The sequence below is a fragment of the Oncorhynchus tshawytscha genome, linkage group LG22, assembly GCF_018296145.1.
Source record: "Oncorhynchus tshawytscha isolate Ot180627B linkage group LG22, Otsh_v2.0, whole genome shotgun sequence".
NCBI lineage: Eukaryota > Metazoa > Chordata > Actinopteri > Salmoniformes > Salmonidae > Oncorhynchus > Oncorhynchus tshawytscha.
Window position 1 is genome coordinate 5,130,893 of NC_056450.1, and position 12,500 is coordinate 5,143,392.

The 12,500-nt window shown below is 43.9% G+C and overlaps 1 protein-coding gene across 6 annotated transcripts in view; it reads left to right on the forward strand.

Moving 5' to 3' along the window:
- The window catches only part of LOC112233879 (sterile alpha motif domain-containing protein 11-like), a 105,297-nt gene that overhangs the window by 58,893 nt on the left and 33,904 nt on the right, over positions 1-12,500 (forward strand). For all 6 annotated transcript variants that reach the window (XM_042303607.1, XM_042303606.1, XM_042303605.1 and 3 more), the window contains one exon: positions 5,050-5,211. In XM_042303607.1, coding sequence (XP_042159541.1) covers positions 5,050-5,211 — 162 coding nt within the window. The remainder of the gene's footprint in view (positions 1-5,049; positions 5,212-12,500) is intronic.

Consider the following 12,500-nt stretch of genomic DNA (forward strand, 5'->3'; position numbering starts at 1 on the left):
GGTGATATTGAATGTCACTGTCTGTCCATGTGTCAGTCTGTCAACTCAAATGTGTCTCTCGACCTGTGTGCACCTACGTTGTAAACTTTCATTCATAGCCCAGGTTGTAGCAACCTCATGATGGGTACAGGGAAAATGTGAGTGTCATGTAGTAGCCTAAACCTATCACTGTTACATTGAACTGGGTGAATAGAATATGAATGAGAGTCATCCAATATCCTGTAATAGAAATAAGGCCGTGCTCATGAAAATAAATCGTCCTTCCTCGTCTTAAACAGCACTGACCGTTCTCGCTTTACCTCTCACAGCTCCTTGCATTCTCCCGTGTTAGGGCCGGTTTATACTTTGTCTATTGACATGTCTGTAGACAATTAGAATGAGACAAGTGTCGCTGGTCAAAACAACATATAATTTATACTCCGGTGGAATGTCTGCAGACCGTCGCTGCTACTGTCCGTTTCCTCGTCGCAGACACATTTAAAAAAAAAAAAAAGTTAAACTGTGAATCTGTCGCTGCGTCCGTTGTCATGGTTACCCGACAGACCCCAATGATAAAAGTTATCCGGTAGAATTGCATTGCTTTTTTTTTTTTCACACTCTCGACTGCAAGCTATTTTCTGTCATTTCCTCGCCATTAACTTGTAAATAATCATCATGTCGTGAGTTCATTTAAGACGTTGTGTTATGGTCATTATTTCAACTGTCTGGCCAGGCAGCTGGCTGCCATAGGTCATTCTCACTATCTTTCTCTACAAGCTCGAAATGAACCAAAACATTGTTTAGAAAGTTGCTTTCAGTTCGGTTTGCTAGATTAACATACACTAAATTCATTGTTAAACGGATGGGGTTATTGGTGTTAAAATAAACCAGTTAGGTTATTTTGGTCCACCAGGCTGCTGATGTCATGCAGCCTGTCGTTTTTGTGTGTATACTTTTTCTTAAGGACAACGACAAGTTTGGTGTCAGACAACAATAGAATGTTCATGATGTCACTGCAACAACCGTCTGTAGACATGTCGATAGACCAACGGTAAACCAGCCTTTAGAAAGATATGTACAAGCCATCAGGAATGGCAACTTCCTTTCCTTACCTCTCTCATCCAGTCGCTTCCCTCCCATTCATTTCACCCTTATGTGGAGGGAAACTGGCGTCCCTGCGAGGAACCGTCATGGCCACCCTGTCTTGTCTCTGGTGTCCTGCCTGGTTTCCTCAGTCACTGATGCATCATACAGCAGGCAAAGTCAAGGGCAGCCCACCCCTATACTGCCCGTCTTTAAGGCGACACAAATAACATGCATGCACATACACAAAGATAGCATAGGCCGCACACACACAGAGAGACAGCGCACCACACACAGATGAAAGCACACACGCACACAGACAAACACATTTGTGTTTGGTCTTCCATCAGTACTATCCACTCTTGCTGTGCATCTTAGTTAGTCATAACTTTAAAAGGTCATTGTTTCAAACGTAGGAAGGAATAGCAGGAATAGGTGTGAATAGCTTACCGTAGAAAAGGTGTGAATAGCTTACCGTACAATAGGTGTGAATAGCTTACCGTATAATAGGTGTGAATAGCTTACCGTATAATAGGTGTGAATAGCTTACCATAGAATAGGTATGAATAGCTTACAGTAGAATAGGTGTGAATAGCTTACCGTAGAATAGGTGTGAATAGCTTACCGTAGAATAGGTGTGAATAGCTTACCGTAGAATAGGTGTGAATAGCTTACCATAGAATAGGTGTGAATAGCTTACCTTAGAATAGGTGTGAATAGCTTACTGTAGAATAGATGTGAATAGCTTAGCATAGAATAGGTGTGAATAGCTTACCGTAGAATAGGTGTGAATAGCTTACCGTAGAATAGGTGTGAATAGCTTACCGTAGAATAGGTGTGAATAGCTTACCGTAGAATAGATGTAAATAGCTTACCGTAGAATAGGTGTGAATAGCTTACCGTAGAATAGATGTGAATAGCTTACCGTAGAATAGGTGTGAATAACTTACCGTAGAATAGGTGTGAATAGCTTACCGTAGAATAGGTGTGAATAGCTTACCGTAGAATAGATGTGAATAGCTTACCGTAGAATAGGTGTGAATAGCTTACCGTAGAATAGATGTGAATAGCTTACCGTAGAATACGTGCTTCTCACCATCTTTTTCTAATTGTGTTATCACTGAGTAGTTTAAATCTGTCCGTGGTGACTTGATGTATATATAATGTTGAGGTGTGTGTGGAGTAGAGTGGTGCTGTGCTGTGCTGTGTTCAGTGACTTTTGCCTCGTGCATGACCTCTGACCTGGCTGAGCCTTCACTAGAGCCATAAACATTAGAGTATCCGCTAAAGCCCCGTTCACACTGCAAACCTTAATGCTCCAATCTATTTTGTTTTTCAAATGCGTTTTGGAATATTGACTTTCCAAACAGCAAGTTACAAGTGGACAAAACGGATTTGTGTGTGTTCAGACAGCAGTCATTTGCTGGCATGGTTACGCTAGTTGTCATGGTAATGAAGGGTGTGTTCCGCAGTGGTGTATGCTAATTGGTGTTGGTGCTCATACTTCCTATCACTCAGAAGTTATGTAGCAAGCTAAGATGACCAATACAATGCCTAATATGGATGTTTCCCAGTTGTTTTGAATGTTCAAAATCATAGTATAAGAACAGTAGTATAAGAACAGCGCCTCTTTCACAGCCTCAATGGAAAAGTTGATCCAACTTTCAAAACAAGTATTTTTTGAAAAGGCACAGCAGTCAACTAGCTAGCTGTGTAGCGTTCTAGAGCATTCACTAATTTGTTTGTAAACAATTAACAGGCTAGTTAGCTACCACATGTCAAACGGTCAACAGAGTAGCTAGTAAGCAACAGAGTAGCTAGTAAGCAATATAAGAAATAACATTCTAAAAACCACTTTAGATTTGACCATTCAGACACAAGTCGTATGGCCCGGAATCAGATTTGTATCTGACTTCAAACCACCTACGAAGGTGATTTAAAATGTGGCTTGAAATATCCGATTCCATTTGCTTTTTGGCTGTTCAGACTGCAGGAAAAAGAACAGATTCAGACTAGTTCGAAAAAGTATGAAAATGCATGGACTCATACTACAAGTCACTCTGAATAAGAGCGTCTGTTAAATGACTTAAATGTGTTGCTTGCGTGTTTGTGTGTCTTGCAGCAGGAGTGGTTGATTAAATAAGCTGTAGAACACTGCTGGTCTAATGGCTCAGCCCTCTGAGCCTCATCCTCGTGTGTCTGTTCCTTCTGTCTGAGGCACCTCTCCGTAACACTTGATGGGTGAACATAATGACCCAAGCAAATGGAAAAATAGATATGAGATAAAGAGACAGATTGGGAGCTGAAAGAGAGAGAAAGATGGGGGTTTGTTGGCACCCCTTGCAGAGCTTATAAAGAGAGAAATTCAGACAGGCAGAGACAAGTTGACACACACACTCACACACACACACACACACACACACACACACACACACACACACACACACACACTCACGTCATTACACACAATAATAAAGGCACAAATCAACTTTAACTAAGACAATCATGCAAACACCACACAGCCCATAAGTAGAAACAAATGTGTCTGCAACACACGCGCTCACACACCACACGCACACACACCACACGCACACACACCACACGCTCACACACCACACGCACACACACCTGAGGGTCCCTGGGTGGGTGGATTAGTTGGAACTTGGCGGGGGACACAGAGACAGCGTGCTTATCCTCCCCCTTCCCCCTTCCCCCTTTCCCCCTTCCTTCTTCTCTTCCTCCCCTCCTCCCTCCCTTCTCTCCCCTTCTCCCACCCACGCCAATCTTTCTCGCCTGCCTGGGGCCAGGCTCGGGTTTCAATGAGGAGATGGTAAATATAACCCCCTCATCCCCCTCCTCCACCTCCTCTTCCTCCTCCTCCTCAACTGCCAACCACTTCACCCTCCTTCCCTTCTCTCCCCCAAACCTCCCCCTCCTATACCTTTGACTCCCAGTATCAAGTTACTGCTGCCAGAGCTCAGAGAGAGAGAGAGAGAGAGAGAGAGAGAGACAGAGAAAGAGAGAGAGATGAATAAAGGGTGAGAGAGTGAGAGACAGAGAGAAGATGAGAGAGAGAGAGAGAGAGAGAGAAAGAGAGAGAGAGAGATGAATAAAGGGTGAGAGAGAGGGGGAAAGAGAGAGATAATGGGTAGGGAAGGGGGAGACAGGGGATGGGGAGAGGCAGAGAAAGATGTGGGGAGGAAAGAGAGGGAAAGTGAGAGATAATGGGTAGGGTTGGAGGAGGCAGAGAAAGATGGGGGGGGGGAGGAGAGACAATAAGCATCACAGAGAGCGGATATCGCACATCACACATTACAACCAAAGCACAGCGACATCACACCACAAACATACATATGCTCACACATTTCCACTCAGGAAACAGTTCTGTATTCATACAATATAAGATCAGAGTGACTTCACCGGAGCTTTGGATTGAGCACCCTGTTTTGGTATTATTTAGGTCATGGTGAGATAGTGGTGGGTTCATGGTGAGTTAATGAGGAGATGGTAGTGAGATTTTTTGTAATTTTATTTAATGAGGCAAGTCAGTTAAGAACAAATTATTTTTTACCATGACGACCTACTCTGGCCAAACCCTAACCCTGGCAGCGCTGGGCCAATTGTGCGCCTCCCTATGGGACTTCCAATCACAGCCGGTTGTGATACAGCCTGGGATTGAACCAGTGTATGTAGTGACACCTCTGCACTAAGATGCAGTGTCTTAGACCGCTGCGCCAATCGGGGGCCCAAGCAATGAGACAGTGATGTTAATTGTGAGATAATTATGAGTTATTGAGATAGTGGTGAGTTAGTGTTGAGTTAATGGTGACATTTGTGGTGAATTCATGGTGAAATTGTGGTGAGTTAATGGTGAGTGGTGAGTTAGTGGTGAATTAATTCATGAGATAGTGTTATTGGTCAACGATGAGTTCATAGTTATTGTTGAGTTAATGGTGTGCTATACCTCTCTTCCTGTCCCCCCCACAGAGAACTCCCACACCCCCGTGCTGGAGGGGGGCGGCCACAGTCACATGACCCCGGAGGAGCACTACAGGCGTATTATGTCAGCACTGAACGAGCAGGGCTCCTACGAGGAGCAGCAACAGCGCCTCTACCAGCTGGCCAACAACATGGGTCTTCCCAGCCATGGTGAGACTAGTGTGTGTGTTTGTGTGCTTGTGTGTGTCCACCTAGACACGCGCACACGTGTGTGTAGGTGGATGCTGTCCTAGTCAGGGTCTAGTCGTGAAGCCTAACCTCCTCCTAAACATCCGCTCGTTATATCAGAACTTCAGGATTCAGTCACCTAACTACACACACCTCATTTAGGCCTGTCACACACCAGAGCTATACACACACACCTGACCCTACTCAACCACTGCTAATGGTAACCCCGGGGTGTGGCCTTTTCTCATGTGGCATCTGTTTGTGGGTATGCCACCATGCCAGTGTAAATCTCCAGCATGGAGACTGCTGTCATTTCTATTTGGGGTGCCAGCCCACCCAATGTCAAAATGTAACTCTGGGTGATTTGTGAGCGATGCTGTGCCTGGTCACAACAACACTCCTAGCCAGCACACACGGATGCCGCTATCGATCCACTGCTCCCTCACTGGCTGTCAGCCAACGCTGTTAATCTCCCAATACCATGTAAACCGTGAGTGTGTCCTTTTTCTTAGGGTTCTTTTTCTTTCTTCAGAAATGTACATCCGTTAACTTATGGTAAAACTGGGTTGGAACTGGAAAGATCGAATATGAAAATGAGGCGGACAGTAAAACGTGGCAGGGTGTATTTCCGTTTCGCCACCACTTTCAACTTGCGGGGCCTCAATTGTTATCCTTCCCTCTGTTTTTAAAAGAATGTAACATTAATTGCGGCCAGGATTTACGACTCTCTTTGCGGTAGCATAAATCGAATCCATTTCACATCCCAAACGTACTTTGAGCTACTTTTATTTTTATTTGATTAGTAATGATTTTTAATTACAGGCTGCAAATCTAAGGGGCGAAGCCTATAAAGGCTTTAATGCCCCCCCCCCCTGCATCTGAGAAGAATTAGGCTGAAGTGCAATGCATTTTGGGAGTTCAATGGCCCAGGGTGCCATATTCTACCCGTTTCCTTTCCCAGAAGGTGCTCTGTTTTTAATACAGACACTATGGCGCAATGCAGACATCTCGTGGGGATGCTCTCTCTCTCTCTCTCTCTCTCTCTTTTCAGTTTCAACAAAATCCTCTACTCTCTTTTCTGTCCACATTCCTTTTTATCTACAGTTTATTTATGCCCTTCGAGGTGTAAAATAAATAAATAAGGTTAGGGGTTAGGAGTTAGGTAGAGAGAGAGAGAGAGAGAGAAAGAGAGAGAGGGAGAAAGAAAGAGATAGAAAGAGAGAGAGAGAGAGAACATTTTAAGGAGAGTGAGAATGGGGAGAGATGAGTGAAAGAGGTAGAATTGCCTTTCTTTAGAGCAAGACAAGTAAAAAACAACAGGATGCATGCTGATGATTAATTTATGATGTGTGTGCCTTTTGGCAGTAATATCCAGGAAATAATAAACACATACTTGTGCCATTTAAAACACACGCACGCATGTGCACACACACTCATGCATGTCTACTGTTACCCCTAAGCACATGATAAGACATCACCGGCCAAGTCATTGCCAACCCATCCAAGCCTCCCAAGTCTTTGGTGTTTCTGATATTCATCCTGGATGCTGCACCTGCTGGGTGCCTTCCTCAATCCACAAGCCTGCTTTCCCCCAAGTTAGGCAGAAAAAAACACACTTTGAAACTTTAACTTTCAGCTTCAACACTGAAAAGAATTGATGCTGTATAGCCATTGTTTAGCTGGAATGGAACATTCGTATCCAGTATATTATATATATTCTGTATATATGTGGTTGTCTCATGAATGCGCTTATTTGAAGTTGCTCTGGATAAAAGCCTCTGCTAAATGACTAAAATGTGAAATGTAAATGTTTTACAAACAGATCTCATATCACTGAACACATTTTTTTTTGTTATTAAATATTGATATCACAAATGTATCATTTGTACAGTTCTTTCTAAACTGACTGTAAAACCTAGCAGTACTACATATTTCTTTGAGAGGGAGTTGGATATATTGCATTTTTGCCCCCAAAAAAAAAAAAAAAAAAAAAAATGTGTCTCTTTGAAATGAACCATCAAGTGACAGATTTTAAACAAATACATGTCATGATTAGATAGTGAAAAAACACACCAATCTATTTCCTAATATCTTTAAACAATAAAAGCTCATTTACCAACGTTTCTGAAAATTGATATATAGTGTTTTGGAACAAAAATTGAACAAAAATATTGAACAAAAATGTAAATGCAACATGCAACAATTTTTTATGGTTTTACTGAGTTACAGTTCATATCAGGAAATCAGTCAATTTAAATAAATGTATTTAGACCCTAATGTATGGATTTCACATGATGGTGAAGTGGTGCAGCAATGGGTGGGCCTGGGACGGTATTGGCCCACCCACTTGGGAGCGAGGCCCAGCCAATCAGAATTAGTTTTTACCCACAAAAGGGCTTTATTACTGACAGAAATACTAAGTTTCATCAGCTTTCTGGGTGGCTGGTCTCAGACAATCCTGCAGTTGAAGAAGCCGGATGTGGAGGTCCTGGGCTGGCGTGGTTACACGTGGTCTGCTGTTGTGAGGCCGATTGAAAGTACTGCCAAATTCTCTAAAATGACATTGGAGGCGGCTTATGGTAGAGAAATTAACTGAAAATTATCTGGCAACAGCTCTGGTGGCCATTCCTGCAGTCAGCATGCCAATTGCAGACATCTGTGGCATTGTGTTGTGTGACAAAAATGCACATTTTAGAGTGGACTTTTATTGTCCTCAGCACAAGGTGCACCTGTGTAACGATCATGCTGTTTAATCAGCTTCTTAATATGCCACACCTGTCAGATGGCTGGATTATCTTGGCGAAGGAGAAATGCTCACTAACAGGGATGTAAACACATTTGTACACAACATTTGAGAGAAATAAACTTTTTGTGGGTATGGAACATTTCTGGAATCTTTTATTTCAGCTCATGAAACATGGGACCAACACTTTACATGTTGCGTTTGTGTTTTGTTCAGTGTAAATTGTACTATTGTTTAATTATTTTTCTGAGTAGGCTTCTGTTGCCATGTTTCTGACCCTACAGCACCTATATCAGTCCACACGTCCTCTTCTCTTTTCCTCTGTTTGTAATTCTCTGTTTAGCAGAAGATTGGTTGTAGTTCTGCCTTTTTTCCTCTCACTTCATCGCGCATGGAATCCCAAATCCCAACTGCACCGCCTCTCAACTACCCCCCTTCCTGTCCTCTTTCTGTCTGTCGCTCTCTCCTCTGAGGGGATGGGGTGGAGGTGTGACAGAGGGATGGCCCTGTTTGTTCCTGGAGAGGTTGATCTGAATCGCTCCAGTGAGATCCCCCTTGACATTGACCGGAGCTCCGGTGGGCCCTTGTGACTCTCCTCTCCCACTCTCTCACACACCTCCCTCTCCCCCCTTCCCTCTTTCACACACCTCCCTCTCCCCCCTCCCCTCTTTCACACACCTCCCTCTCTAAGCACAGGGGTTGCTTTTATATTCTCTCTTTTTTTTCCACTCTCCTTTTGTTTTCTCTCTCTCCGACTCTCCATTTCGCCTTGGTCCCTGCAGAGCATCCTTTCATGTGTTTGAAGTGGAGTGTACGAAAAATGAAAGTGTGTGTGTGAAGGGGGCGAGAAGTAGCAGAATGTGGGTGTGTGAAGGGGGAGAGAAGTAGCAGAATGTGTGTGTCAGGTGTTGTTTCGGGAGGCTCTCGTTGGACCTGACGGGGGGCAGGGGGTGCTCCCCTCCGCTTTTTCTCTCTCTCTCTGTTATGATGAAAGGAGTGAAAAGAAAGGGAAGAAGAGGGGTTGGAGGAGGTCAACATGGAAGAGGAGGAGGGCTTTGTTTTGTCTCCTGTACTTCTGTCCATTGCTCTTCTAGCTGCACTGTCTACCATCTAGTCATTAAGATCGGCATGGTAGGAACACATCTTGAAATGCCCATAGTTAAAAGCCTGGGAGAAAATACTTCATCCGGCTCTTGTTTTTCCATATAACATCTTACTTGTTTATACCATTGGCTTTGGAAATAGATTTGCATCCCAAATGGAACCCTATTCCCTATGTAGTGCACTTCCTGAGTTACTTCTTTTCAAAAGGAGCATTATATATGGTATACGGTGCCATTTGGAATGCATATGATTCAGTATACCTGCCAGTCCCCAATCCATCATGAGCCTGGCTGGGCCGTATCAAGGGAATAACAGGAATAATTGAACATTCTCCCTTGGTGGAAAGCCCAGTTTAATAACGGGTGGGATTTCTGCATAATTCTGAGAAGAGATGCAAGGAGATAAGGAGGACAAAAGAGGGATTAGCAGGATGGGTCCAGAGTGGGACCTCCCAAAACAACTGTTTGTGTGTGTGTGTGTGTGTTAGAGCTGGGACAATAAACCAAAAATTAGCAACACCAACCATACCGATCACTTATCGCAGGCATTTTGCTGATATCGTTCATTACAATAAGCACCCTATACTAGAGAAATTTGAAGTTTGAAATAAAATACATTTGCTAATATGGGTGATTGTTATTGGAACAGCCAGCAAACTAGTAAAAGTATTTTAAAGGATATTTTTTTTTTAAACTGCCTCATATTGTTATAAACATATCATTATATTTATCGTTATCGCATCAATTCAGGCATTTTATCTCAATATGGATTTTTGTCGATATTATCCAGCTCTAGTGTATGTGTGTGTGTGTGTGTGTGTGTGTGTGCGTGCGTGTGTGCGTGTGTGTGTGTGTGTGCGTGCGTGTGTGCGGTGTGTGTGCGTGTGCGTGTGTGTGGGTGGGTGTGTGTGTGTACGTGTGTGTGTGTGTGTGTGTGTGTGTGTGTGTGTGTGTGTGTGCGTGTGTGTGTGTACGTGTACGTGTGTTTGTGCGTGTGTATAAGTGTGTGTGTGTGGGGGGAGGGGGAGTGGTCTGGCTCTCCATTTCTGTACCCCCTTCTCCCCTCTTCCCCTCTCGGTCCATTGTGTAGTTGTGGTGGGCTGCTTCCCCCACAGCCCCAGATGACCCTTCTTTAGCCTACATGAAAGAGAATAATGGAGAGCGAGAGAGACACACCACCAACTACACTTACCTTGGTCTTGACTATAAGTTCATCAGGGCGGTTTGACATGGCCATAAAGTCTCTAACAGGAGAAAATCTGCATTTTGATAGGATAAAACGTAAACAGTAGATCTTGCTGCAGATGATGTCCTGGCCTGTCATAATATAAGAGAGACACCGTTTCCCAACAGGTCTTACACGAGCCCTTGTAGATTCCATTTTTCAATTGTTCATGTTTCTTGTCTTTTTGTGTATCATTCTACATGTATAATTGTTTATGTTGATATACACATTATTATTGTTGCTCAAACATATTGGTAATTTATGTAGTACATCATATACACTGCTTTGCCAACAGTGGCAACCACCCGTTCATGCCAATAAAACATTTATTGAATTGAATAGAGGAAGAGAGAGAGAGAGAGAGAGAGACAGAGAGAGAGAGAGAGAGAGAGAGAGATGAACAAAGGAGCAAATTATATTTAATGTTCACCAAAGTTGCCTGGGTTTGCAGGCTTTTGCTCCAGCCCTACACAATCACATCTTATTCAGATAATCAAGGGTTTGAGGAACAGCCGATTTGTAGAATTTGGTGTAGGGCCAAGATTCAATCCTATTGCCCGTTGTTGACAATGCGGCTTTTAAAGGTAATGTTCCCACATTCACAGAGATTGCATTCACTTTAACCACTGCAGATGGTGGCTCAATCAGAAATGACCTTACCTTTAAAAGGGTGTATTGTCAGCAGTGCTCCACAGATTGTATCCTCCCATCCCATCTCTATGTGAGAGTCCAGGCAGTGTAAATAGGGACTGGGCGACCATTGTCAACCTGAGGAACTCATATAGGTGAAGTCTCTGTCCTCAACCCCCAACCTTTGGTGAAGTCAAATCAAATCAAATGTTATTGGTCACATACACGTGGTTAGCAGATGTTAATGCGAGTGTAGCAAAATGCTTGTGCTTATAGTTCCGACAGTGCAGCAATATCTAACAAGTATTATCTAACAACTCCACAACAATACCTAATACGCACAAATCGTAAGTAAGGAATGGAATAAGAATTCATAAATATAAATATATGGATGAGCAATGTCAGCATGGCATAGACTAAGATGCAATAGATAGCATAGAATACAGTATATACTGTACATATAAGATGAGTAATGCAAGATGTGTAAACATTATTCAAGTTGCATTATTAAAGTGACAAGTGTTCCATTTATTAAAGTGGCCAATGATTTAAAGTCTGTGTGTTGGCAGCAGCCTCTCTGTGCTAGTGATGGTTGTTTAACAGTCTGATGGCCTTGAGATAGAAGCTGTTTTTCAGTCTCTCGGTCCCAGCTTTGATGCACCTGTACTGACCTCGCCTTCTGGATGATAGTGGGGTGAACAGGCAGTGGCTCGGGTGGTTGTTGTCCTTGATCTTTTTGGCCTTCCTGTGACATCGGGTGCTGTAGATGTCCTGAAGGGCAGGTAGTTTGTCCCTGGTGATGCGTTGTGCAGAACTCACTACCTTCTGGAGAGCCTGGCGGTTGTAGGTGGTGCTATTGCCGTACCAGGTGGTGATACAGCAAATTGAAGTGGGTCTAGTGTGACAGGTAAGGTGGAGGTGATATGATCCTTGACTAGTCTCTCAAAGCACTTCATGATGACAGAGGTGAGTGCTACAGGGCGATAGTCATTAAGTTCAGTTACCTTTGCCTTCTTGGGTACAGGAACAATGGTGGCCATCTTGAAGCATGTGGTGACAGCAGACTCGGATAGGGAGAGATTGAATATGTCCGTAAACACACCAGCCAGCTTGTCTGCGCATGCTCTGAGGACGTGGCTAGGGATGCCGTGTGTGTCTGTGTGTGTGCCCCAGGGCTCCAGTTTCCTAGGATCCCTCCCTTAACTCTCACCCCCCCTCCCCTCCCCCACACACATACACACACACAAACACACCCTGTCTGCCGCCAGTTGAGTCCCCAGCGGCCCAGCAGAAGCAAACAGATCGATACACCAAAGCTGGGCCACATTAATATCTGTCGCTCCACCCCCGACCCCAGCACCAGCTCAACGACCCAGTACACACACATACACACGCAAGCGTACACACACACACAGATACACACTCGGTAAGAGAGGTACATGCTCTACACATGCCAGTGGCAGAAATGGCCCCTGGCTCCCACAGGATCTGTCTAATTTAAAAGGGGGGGATTGAGGAGGTAGAGATGGGGAGAGAGAGAGAGAGAGAGAGAGAGAGAGAGAGAGGGAAA